This window comes from Hypanus sabinus, chromosome 9, assembly GCF_030144855.1.
Source record: "Hypanus sabinus isolate sHypSab1 chromosome 9, sHypSab1.hap1, whole genome shotgun sequence".
NCBI lineage: Eukaryota > Metazoa > Chordata > Chondrichthyes > Myliobatiformes > Dasyatidae > Hypanus > Hypanus sabinus.
This window is the reverse complement of record NC_082714.1, coordinates 148068383-148094940: the sequence shown is the minus strand read 5'-3', so window position 1 is coordinate 148094940 and position 26558 is coordinate 148068383. Positions and strand designations below refer to the sequence as shown.

The window sequence follows — 26558 nt, the reverse complement described above, 5'->3', positions numbered from 1 at the left end:
TATATAGCTGTAACATTACCTCTCGGCTCTCTTGAACTCAATCCCACGGTTGATGAAGGCCAATGCACTGTATGCCTTCTTAACCATGAAGTCAACCTGTGCAGCAGCATTTTGAGTGTCCTACAGATCAAAGTACTGATCCACACTCTACACTCAACCGATTTGATCATGATGCTTTTCTTGCATTAAAATAGACACATCTTGGGGTGGTTTCAAGATGGCGATGTAGACATCTGCCTTTTAGGCGCTCTTCATTTTTTAAGCTATAATCACCCTTTAATCAAATCTTTTCGTACTTAATCATATGGGTTGATATTTATGATTTATTTTTCTTTTTAAAAATAACACTGGATTTAATTTTTTCAAACTTAAAATGTCTGTACCTAAGAGATCGTCTAAAGACCCTATAACTCTCGATGCAATCTCCAATCTTCTGGATACTAAACTTGCAAGTCTGGAAAACAAACTTACTGCGAAAATATCGGAGCTTGAAGAAGTCGTTAAATCATTTGATATCAAGCTTCAATCGCAAGCAGCAGTTATTGAACGCCATGAAGAAAAGTTTGCGGCTCTTGACAAGATAATTTGTGAAAAAATACGTACAATCGAAACTTTGGAGGAGAAGGTATGATCGACCGCTAAAATAGTGGAGCAGTATAAGTTTAAAATCACCTATCTTGAAAACCGGTCTCGCAGACAGAATTTGTGTATTATTGGATTTCTCGAAAATCTCGAGTCTGGTGACTTAACTGAATATTTCTCTAATTTATTGTGGGAAATTTTTGGCAAGGACGCTTTGCGGGTTAAACCTACTATTGATCGTGCCCACAGAGTTCCGAGATTTTCGGCTGCGAAAGACAAGCCACGAGCTGTGATTGTCTGTCTTCTTTATCCTCGGGAGAAAGAGCTTTTAATTCGATTAGCTCGTCAGAAAGGTATGATTTCTCACAAAGACAACAAGTTTCGTATTGTGGAGGACTATTCATTCAAGGTAATGAGGGCGAGAATTGCTTTTAAACCGGTGATGGCGGAGGTTCATTCGATTGGACTTAAACAAGCTTTAAGATATCCAGCGAATCTCAGAATTACGTTGAGCGACAACAGTCAGCGTTTCTTTAATACTCCGGAAGAAGCGAAGAAATTCGTTGAAGAATATCGCTCTTCTTGTACAACTTGAACTATGTGTTATGTGGAAGAACTTTTGGAGAGAAGACGCCATTCCGTTTAGGCTTTAACTTATGAAGCTGCGGTATAGCTTTTTATTTTGGTCTGTAGACCTGGTTTTTTTTTTATTATTATTATCATGATTTACAGATGCTTTTTTAACTTTACTATAATGTTTTTTTTCTTAATTAATTTTTTTCCCTCTGGATTAGATATACATGTTAAGACTTTGTAATAATGATTTATTTTTTAAGATGTCGTTTCTTCTTCCCATAAGACTTTGCTTTCCGTAAGCGTTTATTTGCCTGTATTTGAGAATGGGACGAATGTTTTGAATTTTTGAACTTTTTTTATATATATATTGTAGTGGTTATTGAACCCTTTTTTAATTCTATTTTGATAACCTTTTTTTAAAAAATAAGATTGGTGAATTTACATCTATATTTTGTAATATGGTCCTTTCAAAATGTCGTTTCTTCTTCCCATAAGTCTTTGTTTTTGAAATGTCATTTCCTTATATTTGAATATGGAATTTTTTTAAAGGCATATTACACTATTTTAAACTTCAAAGGTTATCCTTTTTCTATTAATGATTTTTTGCTTTTTTATATATTTTTTTCATTTTGATTGATATATATTCTTTTTGTTTACAACCCTGTATTTATATCTGGGTGTTATATAGTTTCTCTTTTCTTTCTTTTCATGAAGTCGCCATCTTGAAAATGGGGCTAATATTAGTGTTAGTTTGTGCGCCTGCCGCTTGGCTTTTTTCCGTGGGGTTGGGGGAGGGGGTAGGGATCTTCTTTCACGCTTTTGCTTTTTATTTTTTGCTTTTAGTTTATGGGCCGACTTTAAATTATTAATATTGTTGAGGTGTCATGTTCTCCGGTTGCTCCTGAATCATTTTTCCTTCTTCCTGATTTATGGGTTATGTGTCTTTTTAACCTTTTATGATATACACAATTAATATTGGCATGATGGATAAGTCTGTTAACTTTATCTCTTGGAATACTAATGGTTTAAATCATCCGATTAAACGTAAAAAAAATATTTAAAGTATTCCATAGACTAAATGCTAATATTATTTTTGCACAGGAGACCCATATTAGGAGGGAGGATAATCAACGCTTTTTTAGGTTCTGGAGGGTCAACAATTCCACTCGAATTCTACCGCCAAAATTAGGGGTGTGTCTATTTTTATAGACCCTTCAATTTCGTTTACACATCATGAAATTATTTCTGATCCACAGGGCAGATTTTTGTTGATAACTGGTTCACTTTTTAATCGAAAAGTGGTTTTAGTTAATATTTATGCTCCAAACTTTGACTGCCCTGAATTTTTTAAACGTTTATTTACTTCCCTTCCTAATCTAAATGAATATATGTTGATAATGGGTGGAGATTTCAATTGTTGTTTGAATCCTTCGATGGATAGATCTAAACCTATTCGAATTCTTCAGAATAGATCAGCCTCACTTATTAATTCTTTTATGGTTGATTCGGGAATTACTGAAATATGGCGGTTTTTGAACCCTAAAGATAAAGAATTTTCGTTTTTTTCACATGTATATCACAGTTATTCTAGAACTGATTATTTTCTTATTGATCATCATTTATTAACAGATGTTATTGATTGTAAATATGATTCTATTGCTATTTCGGATCATGCACCTTTGAAGTTATCTATCAAGATTTCGGACTTTTCTAATAATACTAGATCTTGGAGACTTAACGCTACTTTGCTTCAAGATCCAGAATTCATCACCTACATAAAACAGCTAATTGACTTGTTTTTCTCAACAAACTATACAGAAGAGATTGACAGAGGAATACTTTGGGATTCTTTTAAGGCTTTTATCTGTGGACAAATTATCTCATATTCTGTTGGTAAAAGAAAACAAAGATATTTAGATATTGCTTTATTAGTGGATAAAATTAAAGAAATTGATTAGATTTATTCCGTGACTCCTACCAAAGAACTCTATAAGAAAAGAGTTGAGCTTCAAATGGAGCATAACTTATTATTATCTTCTTCAATTGAGAATCAATTAATTAGGACCAGGGCCCAATTTTATATCCATAGTGATCGAACTGGTAAATTATTAGCTAACCAATTAAAAGCTATTTCGACTAAGCGACAAATTAAAATTTGTAAACAAGACGGAAATCTGACTACTGATCATAAAGAAATCAATAACACTTTTCAAGATTTTTATAAATCTTTATATCAATCAGAATTTGACGGCGATCTGTCCATGATGGATAACTTTTTTAACAATTTGAATATTCCCAAACTGACAGATGAAGATCGTAGCTTGTTTGATGCTCCTATCTCTCTGGCCGAAATAGGAGAGGCCATCTCATCAATGAACTCAGGGAAAGCTCCTGGTCCTGATGGTTTTATTATAGAATTTTTTTAAACTTTTTCTTCTTTGCTTTCCCCTTGGTTATGTGAAATTTTTAATGATGCATTTGTTAAGAAGAGATTACCTCAGTCTTTTTATGAAGCTACTATCTCTCTAATTCTTAAAAAAGATAAGGATCCCACTCTATGTGCATCTTATCGCCCTATATCACTATTAAATGTACATTCTAAGATTCTTACAAAAATTTTAGCTATTAGGTTAGAAAAGGTATTATCACAGATTATTTCAGAAGATCAAACTGGTTTTATTAGGAATCGGTATTCCTTTTTTAATATTAGAGAATTGATTAATATAATTTATACCATCACCCACAATTCCAGAATGTGTTATTTCACTAGATGCTGAAAAAGCCTTTGATAGAGTTGAATGGGTATACTTATTTAACACTTTGAGATATTTTAATTTTAGTCCTAATTTTATATCATGGATCAAATTAATATATCATAAACCTGTTGCTTCTGTTCTTACAAATAATTACAGATCTTCCTTTTTTCAATTATCTCGTGGTACGAGACAAGGTTGTCCCTTAAGTCCTTTATTGTTTAATATTGCATTAGAACCTTTAGCCATTGCTATTCGTGAATCTCCTAATATTTTTGGTATCACCCGTAATGAGAAATTATACAAGTTATCACTCTATGCTGATGACTTCTTGTTATATATTTCTGATCCTGATAGGTCTATTCCCGCTATTTTATCCTTGTTGGCTCAATTTGGTAGTTTTTCTGGTTACAAACTAAACTTGGATAAGAGTGATCTATTCCCTTTAAACGCGCAAACTTTATTGAATGAAAGGATACCATTTAAAGTTGTTGATGATAACTTTATCTAGTTAGGTATAAAAATTACTAAGAAATATAAAGATTTATTTACATTGAATTTTCTACCTATGCTTTATCAAATTCAACAACTTACTACAAGATGGTCTCCCTTATCCTCGTCATTAGTTGGTCGGATTAATGCTATTAAAATGATGATTCTACCAAAATTTTTATATTTATTTCAAGCTTTACCAATTTTTATTCCTAAATTTCTTCATTTGTGTGGCAAAATAAAAATCCTAGGTTAAGTAAAAGGCAATTACAAAAATCTAAAAAAGATGGTGGTTTAGCTCTACCTAACTTTAGATTTTACTATTGGGCGAATAATATTTGTAACTTAATTTATTGGAAATCAGATTTGGATTCACCATTGTGCCCACAGTGGGTAAATTTAGAATGCAATGAGGCACAGGGATATTCTCTATTCTCCGTTCTGGGTTCTTCTCTTTCTGTCGATTTAGTTAAATTCAATAAACAGATATCCAACCCTGTTATCAAACATACATTACGAATTTGGTTTCAATTTCGTAAATTTTTTACTCTGACAAACTTTGTTCTTGATAGACCTATTTTAATTAATTTTCTTTTCAAACCTTCTTTGACAGATCAAGCCTATAGCATATGGAAAAGGAAAGGTATAAAATGTTTTCGTGATCTTTTCTTTGAAGGTAGTTTGATGTCTTTCGACCAACTTTCCAACAAATTTGAGTTACCTAAATCTAACTTTTTTAGATATTTACAAATTAGAAATTTTTTACATAAAATTCTACCATCCTTCCCCAATTCAACTTCAATGGACTTTTTAGGTATGATTTTTACCTTAAATCCCTATCAGAAGGGATTAGTGGCTTTTATTTATAGTATGATTATGAAGATACAACCAGAAATATCAGGTAGAATTAAACAAGAATGGGAAAAAGAACTTCAATATAATATATCAATAGAAAAATGGGAAAAAATTTTACAAATGGTTAATTCTTCTTCGATGTGTGCTAAACATGCTTTAATACAATTTAAAATTGTACATAGAGCTCATATGTCTAAAGATAAGCTTGCACGATTTTATTCTCATATTAATCCTCAATGTGACAGATGTCATTCAGATGTGGCTTCATTGACCCACATGTTTTGGTCATGTCCCGCTTTACATAACTATTGGAAGGACATATTTGCTACCATTTCCTCAATTTGGAATATCGATTTACAACCTCATTTTATTACTGCAATTTTTGGTATACCAAATGAGGATGATAATCAGTTTTCCCCTTCAATTAGACGAATGATTGCTTTTGTAACATTAATGGCCAGAAGGTCTATATCATAAAATTGGAAAGAAGTAAATCCTCCTACCACGTTCCAGTGGTTCTCTCAAACTATTTCTTTTCTGAGCTTGGAAAAAATTAGAAGCACTATTTTTGACTCATCAATTAAATTTGAAGAAACTTGGGGACCGTTCATTCGACATTTTCATATGAATTAATTTGGCCTCTTCCAGACCTTCTCTTTACTTATCCTTGTTCAGGTATGGAGTTCCGGAGTTTTTGGCACTATCATATACATATAAACTGTTATTATTGCCCATGTTAGTTTAGTTTAGTATTTTTTTTTATATTTTTTGCCTGTATTTTTATAATTTTTTCTTTTTCTTTTGATGATTATTTTTTTCATATAATTATTATAGACTTGATTGATATTGTACTATGTTTCTATGTTGATATTTTAATAGGATATTGTTATCCTACTACTAATTCAATTTCAAGTCTTATGCATTTATAACCTATTTATTATTATATTATGTTTCTTTTATATATGAAATTCAATAAAAAGAAAAAAAATAGACACATCTTAAACCATCAGGCTGAGCACATTCCTTTTCTATCACCTGCCTTTCCTCCCTCTTGCACTGTCTACAGGCTTTCTCCATTTGTGAGCCAACTGCCCCTTCTTCCATCTCTTCAGTTTGGTTCCCAAGGATGGGGAATAGTTCTTTTGTTTGATCCTCATGTAGCTGTAAACTTTTCTTTTGGTACAAAAATTAAACGAAGGCCAAAACCAATCAATTTTAAGCACCAGAGGTTGTGGGGTTACCATCGCCTGAGAGCTTACTGTCCACCTGAAGGCTTATTGTTTGCCCCTGGGTTTCCTGCCCACCTGAGAGGTTACTGTTTGGCTGCGGGTTTACGGTTGGCCTATGCGCTTATTGTTTGCTGAGGGGTTTAGAGTCCATCTGAGAGCTTAGTGTTTGCCTGTGGATAATTCGCAAACCAGCTGCCTAATTCACAATGATTGACAAGCACTGAAATGAGGACTTTTGAGCATCCTTTTGCATAGATTGAAATCATTAAACCTATGGTGCAGCAGCTGCGACTGCCAAAGCCACTCTAAAGGAGGGTCCAGAGCTCTGAGTCCAGCTCACCACAATGGATTTGCTTCTCACAGAACAATCTATTTTAATTTAAAAGATTTTAACAGGTTTTATTTGGGGAGACTTGTTACTAAACTACCCTTTGGTTATATTCCACTCAGCTGCCAATTTTCATAATCACATTGGAAATAAATGAACCAAGATCCAAATAAAAAGTTCAAGTAGCATTTGTTCCCTCTTAGCTCTGCTCCTTTAAGAACCAACTTAAGCCTTTATATTGAAGAGAGAAATTTTTTTAATTTCCAGTTTTGAAATAAACCTTAAATAACTTCATGTCAACAGTAAGTTTTTCTTGCTGTGAATTAATAATCACTAAAGTTAAACATATGTTAGAATGTTCAATGTGTGCTCGTTCCAAGTTCCTGTTTAATATTAAACCATACAGGAGGATCTGTGGTACTCGCTTGTTAATCCTCATCTGGCAACTGTGATGCATTCCAGAATGCCACTGTTGATAAGCAAGGTCGAATCAGGAAAGAGGGCTTATCTACTGAAAGAACTAGTCACCTCAACAGCCTTTAAACAGAAGGTGATGAAGTCCAGGGTTTAAATTGTGCACGCAGTAATGAAAAGCATCACCCTTCTAGACTGGATTGCAATTCATGTTAAAATTAATATACATCACATGAGAGGAAGTGTTTGTATTTTTTCCATTTGATTATGATTTTATATATGTATATTTCTTATTCTAATTTATATTATAGTATTTTTATGTGTTGCACTGTTGCCTCAAAACAACAAATTTCATAAGATGTCAGTGACAGTAAACCTGATTCTGACTCTTAAATTCTACTGGACAATGACAGTTAGATTTCGTTTAGTCAGAATTTAAGCCTAAATGTTAAAATTTCCAACAAGGTTCCCAGAGTTGTCTATCAGACCTTCAATATCAAGTCCTCAAAATTTCCCGGAAGACAGCTACAGTCTGTGTCTATAGCTTTCTACTGACTGTTGTGCAAGTCAATTTTGAGCATTGGTAAAGCCAGGCTGAAAATTCAACCCGCTAAATTCCTTTTCTTCGGTCCAATTGAATTAGAAATTGTCCTGCCTTTCAGGGTAATGAAACAACTGTATATTTGATTCTGAAATGAACACAACCACACATGACAGTTATAATGTATGTGCTCCTCAACTCTTTTGAAAGCAAGTGATGACTTAAAAAGTATTCTGAAGTTTGTTGAAATAATTCACTCTCAGTTCCAAAGTCAGTGCACAACATTGCAGAGGCTGAAATCAAGCAGGTGTCTGCCCTGGAAACATTCAGGATTCAAGATTGTTTAATGTCATTTCCAGTACACAAGTGTAAATGAGAACAAAATAATTGTTTTTTTATTTACTCAGATACAGTGTGGAATAGGCCCTACCAGCCCTTCGCTCCACACTGCCCAGCATCCCCCGATTTAATCCTAGCCTAATCATGGGACAATTTACAATGACCAATTAATCTACAAACTGGTATTTCTTTGGACTGAGAGAGGAAACTGGAGCATGCAGAGGAAACCAAAATGTGCAAACTCCTTGCAGACAGCAGTGGGAATTGAACTCCGGTCACTGGTACTGTAAAGTGTGGTGCTCGGACTCGATAAAGCATTACACAACAAGATAAAGAACACAATAATAATAAAACATACAATAAATTATAATTAGACTAATTGCATGTCCATAAAGTGCTTCTGTAGGCAGAGGGGGCTGGGCAAGAGAAGCATCAGATAATACTGGCCACTAAGCACAGAGGGTCCCTTTACCTTAAAAATTATCATGAGAACTAAAGCTACTGACAAAATGCTGGCATTGGAATATTGTGCCAGTTTCCTGATGTGCCCACTGAATCTTGAAGACACCAAATTGACTAATAAACCACGACAGGATGAAGACTGAGGTCAGACCTGAATGCACCAGAACAGGTAACCGCAGCAGTCTGCGATATGCTTTACAGCGCCAGCGATGAACTTACGCCGCTGACCGTGAGGAACGTGTACATTCTCCCTGTGACCGTGGGCTACCTCCAGTTTCAACGTTTCCTCCCACATTTCAAAGACGTATGGGTTAGTTGTGGGCAAGCTACTTTGGCAACGGATGTGTAACGACTCTTCAAAGTTCAAAATAAATTTATTATCAAAGCACATATATGTCACCATATACAACCCTGAGATTCATTTTCTTGTGGGCTTACTTAATAAATCTATGGAATAATAACCATAACAGAATTGATGAAAGACCGCACCATATTGGGAGTTCAGCCTGTGTGCAAAAGGCAACAAACTGTACAAGCATAAAAAAATAAATAAATAAAGTTAAAATTACAGAGAACATGAGATGAAGAGTCCTTGAAAGTGAGATCATTGGTTGTGGGAAAATTTCAATGATGGGACAAGTGAAGTTGAGTGTAGTTATCCCCTCTGGTTCAAGAGCCTGATGGTAAAGGGGTATTGACTGTTCCTGAACCTGATGGTGCGAGTCCCGAGGCTCTTGTACCTTCTACCTGATGGCAGCAGTGGGAAAATAAGAAGAGAGCATGCCCTGGGTGGTGGGGGTCTCAGCTGAGGGAAAGTATTTCAAGTAGATGTGTTCAATGGTGGGGAGGGCATCAGCAGCAATGGACATGTCGTGTCTACTACCTTTTGTCAGATTTTTCATTTAAGGGACTGGGGTTTCCAATAATAGGCTGTAATAACACTTGTGGGCTGCCTCCCATGCTCCGTAAATCCTCCGACTGTGTTGATCGCTAACACAAACTATACATTTTACTGTATGCTTCAATGTACAAAATGACAAATCAAGCTAAGCTCTGATCTTTCTAAAGATTTTGAAGGCAAAAAGATCTTCAAAGCTCTGTGTATTTTTCTCAAAACAAAAGCGCAGGCAGCTCCTATGAAAGCATGAGAATAGGACTCCCAGATTAGAGGACAGAGGATTTGTCGGTGGTGCCAAATGTGTCGGCTTGCCCAAGGATTGATGAACTCCCACTTGTCTGTTCCCAAAGATAGCTCGATTTCGATGGGATGACACCTGCCAAGAGGAAATGTTGCCAGAAGAAAGCTGGTAGTACTGCCTCAAGATGATTGAAGCTGGTTCCAGGAAGTCTTTTAGGTCAGCCCCACATGATAAAACTTCAATAAATGTGCTGGAGTGATTTGAAGCCTGAGCTTCCTTCATTGCTACAAATGCCAAAGTTCCATCTCTTCCTTTAGACCAGGGGGAGAGGTCCTGTGCGTGGAGAGAGGAAGCTGGCTTCTCGGAGTATGGGCCACAGAATAGCCAAGCTGCAATATATTAGAACCATGGAGTCAGAGCATGGAAACAAGCTCTTCAGCACGACTGGTCCATGGTGACCATGGCGACCACAACATCCTCCCTGCTAGGACCAGTTGCCTGCAAGGTTTAAGATTGTTTAATTTCACTTCCAACACACAAGCGTAAAGGAGACAAAATATTTGTTACTTCGGATCTGATAAGGTGCAAAAAAACCAGATAAAGAACAATAATAATAAAAACAAACAATAAATACTGTATATATACACAAGATAGCTGATATACATAGACTGATTGTATGTCCATAAAGTGGTGCTAGGCACAGGAGTCGATAAAACAGAAACTGTTGAGATGGCCCAGAACAAATGAAAGATCGAGAACAATGGGAGATTTCTGGCTGACGGTGAATGTGTTGCACAAGTCAATTTTATTGTCATATGCACAAGTACGGTGAGGTACAGGTACGATGACCCGCTGTGTTCCACCAGATTGCAGCATCTGCAGTACCCCACAAGTGAGTGGGACTATCCAACAATGCTGCCTGATTTCCAAACAGCAGATGGGATCAGCCAGGAATTGACCCAGTGCAAGGAGACACAAGAGACTGGATGCTGGTATCTGGAACATCAAGCAATCTGCTGAGTTCCTCCAGTTGTCAAATCCCTTGTGCAGGGAGCATCCGAACTGAAAGAACCAGTTAGTTTGGCACTAGACTACTGACTGCAGCTCTTTAGTGGTGATAAAACACTGCAGATGCCGGAAATCTGAAATAAAAACAGAAAATGATGCCAACTCTCACAAGATGAAGCAGGATCTGAGTTAACTTTTCAGGCTGTGGCCCTTCATTCCTTAGTGTTTTCTTAAATCAGTGTTATGCAACGGATCTGTGCAGGATATAATAACTGAGCTCCATCTCTGTATCCAGTCATGCTGATGTGCTCTTGGCAAAATCAGCACCCACTCACAGCTTACTCAAATGATTCGATGGAACTAACTTTAGTACTACTTCATGTTTCCAGTTTTAAATGCAAAGAGCCTTACATAGCTTACACTGCATTACTGTGAACAGCACCCATCATCAGAGATTCCCACCACCCAGGTCATGCTCTATTCCTGCTGAGCCTCAGGACTCACACCACCAGGTTCACAAACTGCTACTACCCCTCAATCACCAGTCCCTTGAGCAAAGGGGGATAACTACCCTCACTTGCCCCATCATTGAAATGCTCCTACAACCAATTAGCTCACTTTAAGTACTCATTATCTCATGCTCTCATTATTTATTGTTATATTTGCATTGGCACAGTTTTTTGTCTTCAGCACTCTGGCTGATCTTTCATTGATTCTGTTATTGATTCTATAGAGTTACTAAGTATGCTCAAAGAAAAATGAATCTCAGAGTTGTATATGGTAACATATATGTTCTTTGATAATAAAATTTAATCTCAACTTTGTATTATGTCAATACAAACAGTAGTGGAATGTTAACATTAGTTTGTTTCTCAGTGTTAACTAGTTAAAGTTTGTCAGCTCACTCGCATTAAAATCAGAATACTCCTCTTCCAGCAGCATAACTCACAAATGCTACGGCATTCATCAATATCTAATTCAACCGCCTTTAAGGTGGTGCCCACTGTACTTGCCTCAGTTCCAAGTTGCATCTGGCAAAGTTAAGAACAAAATATATTTTAAATTTTCCTGAAATTAAACGAGACCCGAAGTAGCATGGAACTAGGGTCTGCTAACTGCAGGTCACATAGTCTGGAGAAGGCAAGGCAAACTTCCAACTTGAGAAGAATGACTAAAGGACATTCGCACTATGCATAATATTTACTAATGATTGAATATGGTTACTGGAACCCAATTACAAAATGCTGTGGAATGTGTAAGATAAATGTGACAGAGAAAGAATGCATGTGATACAGCTGGGAATAAACTCAAATCCCCATGCAAAGATAAACTACTAAAGGAGGGTAACATCGTTTTTTTGCAAAATTGAATTAAAAATGTGGGGGAAAGCAGGTGAACTGATGCACATTATAACTATGAAAAACAAATGTTTAATTTTAAAAATAATCACAGAAAAACGGTTCAACAAAGCTCCATGCCTTCTGCCAACAGATTTTATTCAAGGAGAGCTAAGCTTATACAAGAAGGGTAGCACAGTGGCATATCTAGTAGAGATGCAGCCTCTCAGCCCCAGAGAGGAAGGTTCAGTCCTGACCTCGGGCATTCTGTGTAGAATTTGCACACTCTCCCTGTCACTGTACAGGTTCCCATTTCCTTCATGTTCCAAGGATGTGTGGCTTGGTGGGTTAATTAACTGCAGCAAATTGCCCTGATATGTAAATGGGTCAACAGAACTTGGTGGGTTGATGGGAACGTTGGGAAGATGAAGTATAATTAGTGTAGGATTACAGTAAACACATATTCAACACTTGGCTCAGAGTTTGTGGGCCAAAGGTCCTGTTTCCATGCTGGGTGGCGCCGCAGTAACCAGCTCGTAGAGATACTGGCTCAGAGCTCCTGCACCCCATGTACAATCCTTGACTCATGGTACAGCATAGTAGCATGAGGGTTAGCAACACAGGCAACCTGGGCTCAATTTCTGATGCAAGGAGTTTTTACGTTTTCCCTGAAACCGCCTGGCTTTCCTCCAGGTGCTCTGGTTTCCTCCCACAGTCCAGACATACCGGTTGGTGGGTTAATTGGTCATTGTAAATTGCCCCATGATTAGGCTGGGGTTAAATCAGTAGGTTATTATGCTGCACACTGTATCCCAATAAATAATAAGTGAACTCTAGTGCTGTCTCTGTGGAGTCTGCACATTCTCCATGTAACCGTGTGGGTTTTTCCAGAATCAGAGTGACTTTATTGCCAATGTATGAAACATACCAGAACTTAGTTAATTCTACATTCAACCGACGTGCATCCCTACCACAGTTCCCTTCAGCATCTCCCCACAGGCCTCTTCCCAAACCTCTCTCCCTGCAATCCACTGCCTTCTCAGAAATTTCCTCCCCTTGTTGTGCAATACAGGAGCTAATGCTATTGTTCTGTTGTGTGTGGTGTGCCACTCTGCCAAGCATCGTGGGCAAGCTTTGCTGGCGCTGGAATGTGCAGCAACACTTGTGGTCTGCCTCCGGCAAATCACTAAGTCCTGCTGTTTTGCTGACGCAAACGATGCATTTCCCTGTAGGTTTTGACGCATGTATGAGAAATAAATCGGAATCTGAAATAAAAGAGTCAACTTTAGTGCCCGACGTTTAGGAGTTTGTGAGTGGAGAGGTATTGCTGCAAGGTCTCACACAAGCCCCTCTCCCCACAATGCAATGCTGACTGAATGCCCTTTTAAAGGAACAACCACGCGAAGGGGTGACTGAGCCCTTTTGGGGTAACCTTGCTTGCACCTGACCGCAAGGAATTTCCCAAATGCTTGGGATCTGGAGCCTCCATGAAGGTAGGTTGTCAAAGCGAGAACTGCTGCTTTATCAGAAGATATGTACTGCAGCATTTACTGACACCATGTAATCAGGTAGGAGTTGTGGCAAATGTCGTCAGTCAGGAGCGCATATCGTCTTGTAATTATTCAGGTTAGAAGCCTCCTTACTCAGGCTACAATGCAGGGATCTGGTTTGAGTTGAAGAGGTAACAGCACCATGTCCTTCACTAGGAACAGCAGCCACACATCAAACCGCCAAACCCGAAGACAAAGTGTCCTTTTTAACAATACCTTCATATGGATAAAAAAAGCTGGTATCCATCATTAGGACCCCCATCACCCAGGACATGCCCCCTTCTCAATGCTACCATCAGGAAGGAGGTACAGGAGCCTGAACGCACATGGTCGAGGAACAGCTTCTTTCCCTCTGCCATCAGATTTCTGAATTAACATTGAACCCATGAACACAACCTCACTACATTTTTTCTGCACTACTTATTTAACTATTTAATTTACATTTTTATATACATACTTACTGCAATTTAGTTTTATTAATATGTGTTGCAATGTACTGCTGAAGCATAAGAACGAATTTCACAACATATGTCAGTGATATCAAACCTGTTTCTGATATGGGTAATTTTTACAATTTGTTGTAAGGATTCATAAGCATTGTCCGAAGAACCCTCAGAGAAAGGAAGATAAGAGATTGCTCTATTTATTCAAGAAATAAAGTAAAAATCTTCCTTTGTTATCTTGCACAGTCTTTTCGCTGAGATCTTCACTGATTTCTTTACCAAACCAAAATTATTTTGGTTATTTCCACAGGTTATTTTATGCATCCTGAGCATAGAAGCTACAGATCAGCTCATATCTATTAGAAGCCTCTGTCTGAAATGAAATAGAGCATTACATATTGACTTAATTGTGCCTTACAGTCTGTTATTTGCATGAATCAGAGCTAAGTTTCAGAGAGCAAGTACATCAAAGTATATTCTTAAGTTCACATGCCAGGTTTAATTAGTGACAAAATTGAGTTTGTCTTGCGCCGACTGGAATTTGTTAATCAGGTCGTACCCGACGACACTCTTTTTGTAAAAACCACATCATTTGTTGGAATACAGAGAACGATGCTCAGAATGTTGAAGGATATGACAACATTAAATGTTCGAGCTAAGTTAGTTCTCCAAGCTCAAATGTAAACTGTAAGACCCCCAAAAAGGTAAGCCTTTTTATTGCAATTGCTAAACAGTGCTTTGTAATTAATTCCAGATTGTTCCAATAACATGCAACTTTGCATTCAGTCTCGCCTGAAATAATTGTCAGTGAGACCCAGTGGGCTACTTAGTTATGTATGTTCCACAGGCGATAATTACCAACACCACCTGAAGATCACATCTGTCTTTCTTTAAAAAATGACCTGGTTACACTACTGACTACTACAGACAGACAGATGTTACCCACAGGAAAGAAAATACATCAGGCAATTTTGAAAACTTACTCCTAGCAACTAAGTGAATGGGGGCATTGCTTTGATCAGTACTTAAATACAATTCAAAGTACAAAGTAAATTTATTATCAAAGTACATAAATGTCACCACACACAATCCTGAGATTTGTTTTCTCACGGGCATACACAGTAAGTCCAAGATACAAAATAGAATCACTGAGAGACCGTACACAACAGGGTGGACAATGTGCAGACTGTGCTAAGACAAAAGAAAAAATAATAATAAATAAATATAAATAATAGTTTGGCAAGGATCTGTTCCTTGCTGTAGTGTTCTCTGACCACTCCAATATCATTTTCTCATTTTTCACCATGAAACTGGAACACTGTTTTCTGTCTGGTCTTAAAAGTGAAATTAAGATCATTTGTTCTTATCACATTGTTGATTTCTATGTACATACAGAGCACTCTACCCTTCCACTGTGATAATAAAGAAAGACCCAAAATTTCACCACAGCTACACTCAGTTGGAAGGTGCTAAATGGATACCTGCTCCCCCAGATGGAGATCATCAGCCATGGTTGGCAGCTCATCTAGGAGCAGGAAAACTCTGATCTCAAACCTCCGCTGCCTTGTGGCTGTACCCACTCATGGGGAAGGCTTCAGGAGTAAACTCAGAGGGAAAAATCTGGAGCTGGAGTCCCTAAGGCAGACCTATGTTGAGTTTAACACTGACTGGCAACTCCTGTGATGCTGCTGGTGCCAAACTATCAGCTTCTGTCGTTTCTTTGCGTTCATGAGACGCATAGACAGGGGAAGGTTGCTGCACGGGCAACAGCTTGCTCTCCATATTGCACTGCCCTGGTTTATGTATCTAGACGGCTTGGTTGCAACAGTCATGGTCAACCCTGACCGTTGGAGGCCTCACTCAGTTGCTCCCCCACCAGCTGGGTAGGAAGCTTCCCCAATAGGCAAGAAGTGTGGGGTTTGTTATAAAGCTACAGGCAACACTGTTCCATGCAAGATACAGTCATCAATTCCTTTGCACATACCACTTAAAGGTTCAAGTGTCTCCCTGAGGCTGCCTGAAGACGCACAACAAGTGCACGTGGTCCAGTGACACATTCCACTGAAGCCCAACTGTAGCTGCGTCCCAGGCCTTCCCTCTCACGTACCATCTTAGCAACATGGCACCCAGTATCGCTGAGTCGTCCCTGGAGAAACCTGCTTCTTCTTATTAAACCCCCAACAATTCCACAACTGGACAGAGCTAGAATAAATGAATTGCTGTGTTTGACTGTACATGGTGTTAAATAATTACCACCATCTACCAACACAAAGGCACTTACGATTTCGGCCGAGCAACTCATTTAATCACAGCAGATGTCTTGCATCTCAGTTTATTATCACTGCAACTGCTTCCAGACAGATCAATAAATGGTCTTGCTAACAAGCTAGGTTACAAGGCAGTGCATTGTGAAATCAAGCATATTCCACTTTAGTCTCACTGCTAATCAAACCGGTGTTAAAAGTCACAAGCATGTGATGTTCATGATTTTAATCCATAGTGTTTCCTGGCTTGACAGCAAGAAAATCCAGACACAAGAATTCAACCTGAGAAATCCAGTACAGTTAGACAAATGCTTTAAAGCACCAGCTGTAAGATTGGGGTTTGAAACGTGCCACTGTCTATGTGAGGAGTTTGTACGTTCTCCTTGTGACAGTATGGTTTTCCTCTGGGTGCTCTGGTTTCATTTCATATTCCAAAGAAAAAAAGACATGCCATTGGTGTTAGTGATTTATGGGCTTATTATGTTGGTACCAGACACACAGCATCGCAGTACAATCCTCTGATTTGACTTAATGCAAACGACACATATCACTGCATGTTTTGATGTACATATGACAAATAAAGTTGAATGGGAAATGATCAGAAATTGGTGGCTACTTGTATTTCTGCAGGAATCTCAGGCCAATCATAGAGACGGAAATCTGTGCTGGGATCAACAGAAACAACCCTACATCCACATCCATTACAACCAAAGAGCAGAAACAAGGTCCCAAAATCTGTCCTTCAACCTCAGCCTCTGAGGGACACCTTTATGCCAAATGAGGAGTTTAGGTAAATGGGCTCACCAACACAAGTGGCCCATATATAATTTATTTTGCAAGAGATTTTCTTCTTATTTGAACAGCTTAAACGTTGAGGCCTTAACTGCTGTCATGAGATAGAAGATACAACAGCCTCCGTTCTTGCACCACCAGCTCAAGAACAGTTACTGCCCCTCAACCATCAGGCTCTTGAATAAAAGGGGGAAACTACACTCACTTGCCCACCATTGAAATGTTCCTAGAGCCAGTGATCTCACTTTAAGGACTCTATCTCACATTTTCGTTATTTATTGTTATTTATTTATATTTGCATTTGCGTAGCTTGTTGTTTGAAAGCCATTAAGACATAGCAACAGAATTAGGCCACTCAGTCCATCAAGTCCGCTCCGCCATTTCATCATGGCTGATCTCAGATCCCATTCAACCCTCTCACCATATCCCTTGATGTCTCGACCAATCAGGAATCTATCAAATTCCACCTTAAACATACCCATGGAATTGGCCTCAACTACAGTCTATGGCAGAATATTCCACAGATTCACCACTCTTCGGCTAAAAAAAAATTCCTACTTACATCTGTTCTAAAAGGTCACCCCTCAATCTTGAGGCTGTGCCCTCTAGTTCTGGATATCCCCCCACCAGAGGAAATATCCTCTCCACATCCACCTTATCTAGTCCTTTCAACATTCAGTAGGCTTCAATGAGATCACCCTGCATTCTTCAAAATTCCAGTAAGTGCAGGCCCAATGCTGCCAAATGGCTCCTCATATGTTAACCTCTTTGTTCCTGGAATCATCCTCGTGAACAGCCTCTGAACCGTCTCCGAGGACAATACACCTTCTGCTCTCTGGTTGACCTTTCATTGATCCTGTTATAGTAACTATTCTATAAATATGCTGAGTACGCCCACAAGAAAATTAATCTCAGTGTTGCATTTGGTGACAGATATGTACTTTTATAATAAAAATTACTTCGAATTTAACCCAAGACGTGGTAATGGACTGATATAAATGTTGATCAGCTATGAAAATTAATAATCGATTGCAGAAGGACTATTTTCTGCAAGTCCCTGAGTTCAAAATGTTCTGATCTCACTCTTGAAGGGTCTGGTCCTAAGTCTACACTCCCGCATCGCCCATCTTCAGCAGCACTGCATCCTGGCACTCACACCAGTGGAAATAGCTTCTCTCCGTCTACCCTAACAGCTCCCTTCAGTTAATCTTACCAGCCCGGCTTCATATATACACAAGGTCAACTTTTCTGCTTGCAACTAATAAATCCTTGTGCAATATGAAAACACAGCCTACAGAAAGGAATGCTGCTATTTAAAAGCTGAAATTCAATGCATGTCAATGTCCATGTGATGTTTTGCAGTTTCCTGAATGAACTCTCTGACACTGCCACGATAAGAACACAGGCATTTAAGAGACATATGGGAGTTCTTCTTCATTTCCTTGGTTCCTGACCTTAATCTCTCTTGAAAGGGATTATCTACAATGTATCAACTGTAATGATTTCAAATACCAGCCACTAACCTCACTGAAAGGGTTTAGTTCAGGCACCCCCTCATTTTCCTCTCCATAGGTTTCTGTTCTCATGTCTCTGATGAGCCCTATCTGCAAACAACAACTCTTACATGACTAATATTTGTTTAACCTCAGCCCAATCTGTACAGTTTTGATGGATCACATGTGGCCCCAAAAATCCCATTTATTCTTAAACGCAAGGGAGTTTAATTCTCAGACAGCAATCTTCCATCCTGGATGTCAACAGTTACATCACTAGCCACGATGTAAATATTTCACTGGCCAGTATCATCCAACTCAAGGTCTCTGTCATTGAGTTTGTTTTTTTTCAATTTAATAGGCATGTTATGATTAATGTACTGACTCGTCAGGGAAAATCATATGTTCCACTGTATAAAATAGGTCAGCAACTCAAGTTACTTAAACTTGAGGTAACACCAGGTAATTTTTCATCTGTACTATATCTTCACTCCCTGTAGCATAACGAGCAATTATACCCCAATCCATTACACGACAGCTTTAGTCAACAGTATTCAGATACATCAAAGTCTTTCTACTGTAAAAAAAACCAAACCCATCATAACAATCACTTGCAAGTCTTAATTAAGTGGGTATCAATGACCAAAGACAACAATACTTATCAAATAACCTGTGAATCATATTAATAATTTATTGCTGTGCTTTGAGCAACTCTCTCAAAATTAAATTCTTTACAGCAACGAGTGCTTCGGAAGATGTACTTCAGGAAAGATGTGCTTGTGCTATTTACTAATTAAGTCTTCGTTATAAGTCTGAATTGACAGGATCTGCATGAACGTCCTAAGGTGTTATCTCCAAAGAGGAATGCAAGTAACCTGTGGGTGCTGGAAATCTGAAATATCCATTTGGCCAAGCAGCATCTGACGAGAGGGAAATAATGTTGCCTGGATTGGGGAGCATGCCTGTTGAGAATAGGTTGCGTGAACTCGGCCTTTTCTCTTTGAAGCGACGGAGGATGAGAGGTGATCTGATAGAGGTGTATAAGAGGATGAAAGGCATTGATCGCGTGGATAGTCAGAGGCTTTTCCCCAGGGCTGAAATGGCTGCCACAAGAGAACACAGGTTTAAGGTGCTGAAGAGATGCCAGGGGTAAGTTTTTTCACTCAGAGAGTGATGGTGGTGGAGGCGGATACAATAGGGTCTTTTAAGAGACTTTTGGATAGGTACATGGAGCTTAGAAAAATAGAGGGCTATGGGTAAGCCTAGTAATTTCTAAGGTAGGGACATGTTCGGCACATCTTTGTGGGCCTAAGGGCCTGTATTATGCTGTAAGTTTTCTATGTTTCTATGTCAATAATCCTTCAGAACTGTAAAGGAGAAAAAGTAATTTTGATGGAGGTTTATCTGCCTGATGGCGCTGACCTGCTAAGTATCTTCAGCATTTCTGTTTTTAGGATACAATGGGACATTGACAGGATGCAGAACTGGGCTGAGAGGTTCATTCCAGAGAAATGTGAAGTTGGAGTCCTTTCAAAAGTCAAATTTCAAGTTAGAACTCGAGGGTTAAGGGCATGGTTCTTGGCAGTGTGGAGGAACGGAGGGATGTTGGGGTCCATGTCCACAGATCACTTGACTCTGCCGTGCAAGTTGATAGGATGGTTAAGAAGATGTGGCATGAGTTTGGACTTTGTTAGTCTGGGGATTGAGTTAAAGAGCCAAGAGATGATGCTGCAGCTCTATAAAACTCTGGACAGACCACACTTGGGGTACTGCGTTCAGTTCTGGTTGCCTCATTATGGGAAGGATGTCGGAGCTTTAGAGAGGGTGCAGAGGAAGGGCCTGTACTGTGTTGTAGTGTTTGATGTTAATTTAGTTGAGTCGGCTGACCTGCTAAGTACTTTCAGCATTTCTGTTATTTCACCATCTGTATTTGGGTCCAAACTCAGCTGATGAGACGGGTGGATCTCTCTCAACTGACTGTGAGGGTTTTGTGTACAGCGACTTCAATCATTTTCACTTCACAATCACCCAGAGGGCTAATATCACCCACACTTTGGAACTACTTAGAAATGGCTAAATAACTACAATGAAGATCAAACATTCTACTGTTGTAAGTTATCCTATGAGGTGAGAGCCAGAACAAAGGTGGTCATGGAGGGAGAAATGACTCAATAAGGGGTTTATCCAGATCACAAAAAGAATAGGATGAGTAGGCCACTCAGCCCCTCCAGCTTGGGTCTCAATTCAAAATGGTCAAAGCTGACCTGCTCCAGGCCTCAACTTCAATCCCTACAACCCTGAAGTGCACCATCCTCCAGGAGAAAGAAAGTGAAGTATCTGAAGACGTCTTGACACTAGTACTTGTTACTTCTGTCGTAAGTGATAGGGAATGCAAGATTCACTTCTTGCTTTTTTGTGGAGATGCTCCTGGCCACATCTTTTATTGCCTCCAAGGTCCCACTTTCCACAGCAGGAAAGCAGAAGTTGTGGCGTGTCCCTGGTAATCAGCGAGCCTGCATATCTCTGACCTGGTGCGCTCTAAACTATAATTCACAAGGAAGTTCATAACACTCATGGCTTCTGTGTGAACTGTCCTTGAGCAAGCCGGAGTTTCAGATACAGAGCCAAGTGTGCATGACAAACTACAAGATTTCAAATCAATTCACCCAGCTCCAGATATATTCCAGAGACTTCATAATTCCTCAAAATTCAAAGTAAATTTATTACCAAAGTATGTATGTCACCATATACTACTACCCTGAGATTCATTTTCTTGCAGGCATTCACAAAATAACTGAACAGAATCGATGAATTATACACTAACAAAAATGGGCAAACAGTCAATGTGCAAAAGGTAAACTCTGCAAAAAGTAATTTAAAGATAGATAGATAATTAAATAAGGAATAATACGGAGAACATAAATTGTAGAGTCCTTGAAAGTGAGTCCATAGGTTGTGGAATCAGTTCAGAGTTGAGATAAGTAAAGTTATCCGCACTGGTTCAGGAGACTGATGAAGTAGATTTATCACGTTTAGTTGATTCTACATTTGAATCAGTTCTTAAGCGCATTAACTATGATTTTTGAAAGCTGGAAGTAGTTATTGGAATAGAAGTGCCATTTGCTTTTAGTGAGTGCAACAAATATTCCATTTCTCAAGGAAGCAAAGCCAAATGGAAATGCTTATGACATGTTTGGCATTTCCCCCAGTTGTTCTAACAACTGAATTTTAAAATTTTCTGCCTTACATGATAACTTTTTAAAAGCCAGTGGAAGTCCTCAGAAGTCAGAGATCTTTCAGGATATGATTGGACTGAGTTGTTCTCTGACCTTGACAAATTACTTGTAAGCATTTCATCACCATATGAGGAGAGATCATCAGTGTGTTGCAGATTTTGGTGTATTCTCTGAATGCTTGGCCTTTATATACTAATCAATCAGCTGATTAGTCGTCATTTTGAAAATTCAGTTGTGATGTGGGGAAGAAATCACGTTGCTGATAGGTTGTGTGGTGAACTTTGTGTGTTGTTGTCTGGAATTTTGCAATTATTGGCTCATATGTAGATCTCGATCCCACTCATGAGCTGATGCTGGCAAAATTCCCCAGTATCTTTGTTGACCCTGACTTGTGCCAACACTAAGTTGTAATCATTTATTCTTAACTAGCAGAGTAAGCAGCTTCACTGATTAACCAATTTCCTCTGCCGGAAAGTACATTTGTACCTCACTGTGGTGCTTCTCACTGCTTGAAACAATCACTGCCATACGGACACATTGCCATTGGGATATCTGAGGGCTTTGCACACAAAAGTTAATGTACCTTAACAGCGTTCTCTGCTATCAGGTGCCTGTAGTTCAGTGTAGAGCAGACAGCTAACCAAGTTAGTATATTCAATGCCAGAATAAAGTAAAACAAATTATTTTAATATTAAATACTCAGTATCCACCAATAAAAGTGTTCCATTATTTGGGACTATAACATCTATATCAAGTTGTCAATTATTGGTCAGATTACACAAAAGCAAAACTCACCGGTATGGATTTGATGGGTCCCTTGCATCACAAACATCAGCGTGGCCATTACAGACACAACGCCCTCCTATACTGATGTCCTTGATGCTGTAGTAATACTGAAAGAAAACATATTTTTCCATTCACATATTGCACAGTTTATCATGGTGGTTTACATTAAATGCAAAGATACTTTATGCCAAATACCCAAATGCATCTGAATTTATACACAAACGAATTAATTTATAGAAAACTTCCTTGTGCACATGCTCAATTACATGGCCCAGACTTCATTATATGTGGAAACTTTGGTTAAATCAGTTGGATCCTGGACTTCCTGTCAGATCACCAGCAGGCTGTAAGAGTGGGCTCCCTCACCTCCAACCCTCTGACTCTCAACACAGGAGACCCTCAGGGTACTAAGTCCCATCCTTTACTCCCTGTATACCCACAGCTCTAATCTGCTAAGTAAATTTGCCAATGACACTACATTGATTGGCCTAATCTCAAACAATAATGAAGTGACCTACAGGGGAGAAGTCATCTCTCTGACACGGTGGTGTCAAGAAAACAACCTCTCCTCAATGTCGCAAAAACAAAGGAGCTGGTTGTGGATTACAGGAGGAATAGAGTTGGGTTAACCCCTATTGACATCAATGGATCTGGGGTTGAGAGGGTAAACAGCTTCAAGTTCCTCGGCATCCACATCACCGAGGACCTCACGTGGTCTGTACACACCAGCTGTGTGGTGAAAAAGGCACAACAGCACCTCTTTCACCTCAGACAGCTGAGGAAGTTTGCTATAGGCCCCCAAATCCTAAGAACTTTCTACAGGGGCACAATTGAGAGCATCCTGACTGGCTGCATCACTGCCTGGTATGGGAACTGTACCTCCCTTAATCGCAGGACTCTGCAGAGAGTGGAGCGGACAGCCCAGCGCATCCGTAGTTCAGAACTTCCCATAATTCAGGACATTTACAAGGACAGGTGTGTAAAAGGTGTGTAGGATCATTGGGGACCCAAGTCATCCCAACCACAACCTATTCCAGCTGCTACCTTCTGGGAAACAGACCGCAGCATAAAAGCCAGGACCAACAGGCTCCAGGACAGTTTCTTCCACCAGGCCGTCAGACTGATGAACTCACACTGATTGGAGTGCATTCTATATTATACTGACTGTTCTATTTATTATAAATTACTATGATTGCACATGGCACGGTTAGATGGAGACATTAATGTGAAGATTTTTACTCCTCATGTATGTGAAGGATGTAAAAAATAAAGTCAATTCAATTCAATTCTCTGCATTTACTAGCACAATACCTACTTTCAATCATTGTCCTCCTGTGTTTTGTAATTTATATTTGTTTTGTAGTTTTGAGTAACTTTTACATCTTTGCACTGCATTGTTGCCACAAAACAACAAATTTCGCATCAAGATTCTAGAGTCAAGAATGTTTCATGTTATTTTCAGAACAAAAGTGTAAAGGACAACAAAATACTTGTTATTCTGGATCTGATCCAGCACAAAAAGTCAAAATACAATAAAGAACACAATCATAAAACACAATAAATATAAATACATAAGATAACTTATATACAAGTCCATAAAGTGATGCTAGGCACAGGAGCATCTATATATAAGGTGACTGACCAGAAATAATAAAGTAGTGGTGATGGGGTGGGTTAGTGGGTGGAGGTGTTGATCAGCCTTATTGCTTAGGAAAATCATATAAATCAGTGAAAGTAAATCTGTTTTTGATTTGGCCAAGTAACAAGTATTTTGTTCTCCTTTACACTTGCCCTTAATGAAATGGTAAGCTGTAACGCTGAACACCGGCAGACCATCTGTCTCTGGTTACCTCCTCAGAGACAGGCCTTGTCATCACGCACTCTTTATACAAGCATCAAATGCAAACTGCTGCCACACAAGGAGCCAGCAGCTTTTCGCTTCCCGAGCCGCAGACCCCGTAGTTACAACGGCACTACTGGTACTCCAGTCGAGATCAGCTAACTCAGCACAGCAACACACACTAAAAGCTGCAGGATCTCAACAGGCCAGGGAGCATCTAGAAAAGAGTAAACAGTTGATGTTTTGGACCGAGACCCTTTGCCCAAAACGTCAACTGTTTACTCTTTTCCATAGATGCTGCCTGGCCTGCTGAGTTCCTCCAGCATTTTGTGTCTGTTGCTTTGGACTTCCAGCATCTGCAGATTTTCTCTTGTTGTAACTCAGCACAGATGCAGATTCCAGTGCTTTTTAAGGCCAACCTGTATTCTCACATTCCCAGTCCAGCTGAAAGGCGTTTGACCTGAAACATTAATTCTGCTTCTCTTTCCGCAGATGCTGAGCATTCTCTGCATTTTGTAAAGTCTGTGTTAATGGTCAGAGAGGGTGACACTGAGGTGAGCCTTACTGAGTACTCGCCCTGCACAATGACAGCATCCACATACAGACATACAGTCAGCACTTACCCGCCGCGTGACTGTGGGGTCCCTCAGTGCCTTCCCCATCAAGTGCCCCAATAGAGTGTTCGTTCGGAGGAACCGCAGTCGGATGTTGGTGGCTTTGGTGAAGTCACGAAGGACGGGAGAATAGGAGAAATTCATGGCTCCAGGCCGTCCATTTACCAAGGAAACTACAATCTACAGTTGGAAGCAGAGGAGTTAGTTCAGCTCTGTGAAGAAGTTCAATGTTACCATTTATACCTCTGGGGAGGCACAGTTAGTGCAACACTTTACAGGGCTAGCTGGAAGATCGGGGCTCAATTCCCACCGCTGTCTGTAAGGAGCTTGTACATTCCCCCTTGACCATGTTGGTTTCCTCCCACATTCTGAATGGAATGTAACTGTACAGTACAGTTAGGGTGAGTGAGTTATGGGCATGCTATATTGGCACCAGAATCAGGGTGACACATAGGGGCTGCCTCCAGCACAATCCTCGGACTGTGCCGGTCGTGGATGCAAACAATGTATTTCACTGCATGTTTCGATGTACATGTGACAACTAAAGCCAATCTTTCTCTTTATAAAACATTTGCCTTTTGCCTATTAACTGTCAGATGGAAACCACTTGCATTTGCTTTTGTTAATCGATTCTTATTGGCCCATGTACTAAGACGGAGTGAAAAGTTTTGGTCTGCGTGCCAGCTAGACAGATCATTCCTTACCCAGGAACACAGACATAACATGTAAGGTTACAGTTGCAGAGAAAGTGCAGAGCAGATGACAAATGAAGTGCAAGGGCCACAATGAAGAAGATTAGCTTCATTGTAAGTGCCTGATATGGAAACACCAATGCCCAAGAAAAGAAAAGCCTGCCAAGAGCAGTGGATAGAGCCCAGTCCGTCACAGGCAAAACCCTTCCCACCACTGAGCACGTCAACAGGAGCACTGCCGTAAGAAAGAAGCGTCCATCATCAAAGCTCCCCACTATCCAGGCCATGTTCTCTTTTCACTGCTGCTATCAGGAATGAGGTACAGGAGCCGTCAGTCCCATATCACCAGGTTCAGGGACTTACCACCCTTCAACCATTAGGCCCCTGAATCAGTGTGGATAATGTCACTCAGCTCAACACTGAATTGATTCCATAACCTATTCCACAACATCTTCAAGGGCTCTACAACTCATGTTCTCAGCATTATTTATCTATATACCCATTTGTTTTTTCTATTCGCACAGATTGTCTTCTTTCACACACTGGTTGTCTGTCAGTCTTTCTTTCATTAACTCTATTGTATTTCTTTGTTCCACTGTGAATGCCTGCAAGAAAATAAACCTCAGGAATTCTCAGAGGACGGTGCCGAAGCCATGGGCCTTGGGCAAGGTTAAATCAATGCGGTTTGTGGATTAGAGTCTGCAGTTCATGTTGTATGTGTTCCTCGATATCTCTACGGTGCGATTTTGAGCGGGGGGGAGACTGACTCTGTGGCCTACAGTCAACGAATGGC

The 26558-nt window shown here is 39.4% G+C and overlaps 1 protein-coding gene across 2 annotated transcripts in view; it reads right to left on the bottom strand.

Moving 5' to 3' along the window:
* lama5 (laminin, alpha 5) overlaps positions 1–26558 on the bottom strand; it is a 333519-nt gene that overhangs the window by 198515 nt on the left and 108446 nt on the right. For both annotated transcript variants that reach the window (XM_059980763.1, XM_059980765.1), the window contains exons 5-6: positions 25083–25253; positions 22629–22726 (exon numbers count right to left, since the gene is read on the bottom strand). In XM_059980763.1, coding sequence (XP_059836746.1) covers positions 22629–22726; positions 25083–25253 — 269 coding nt within the window. The remainder of the gene's footprint in view (positions 1–22628; positions 22727–25082; positions 25254–26558) is intronic.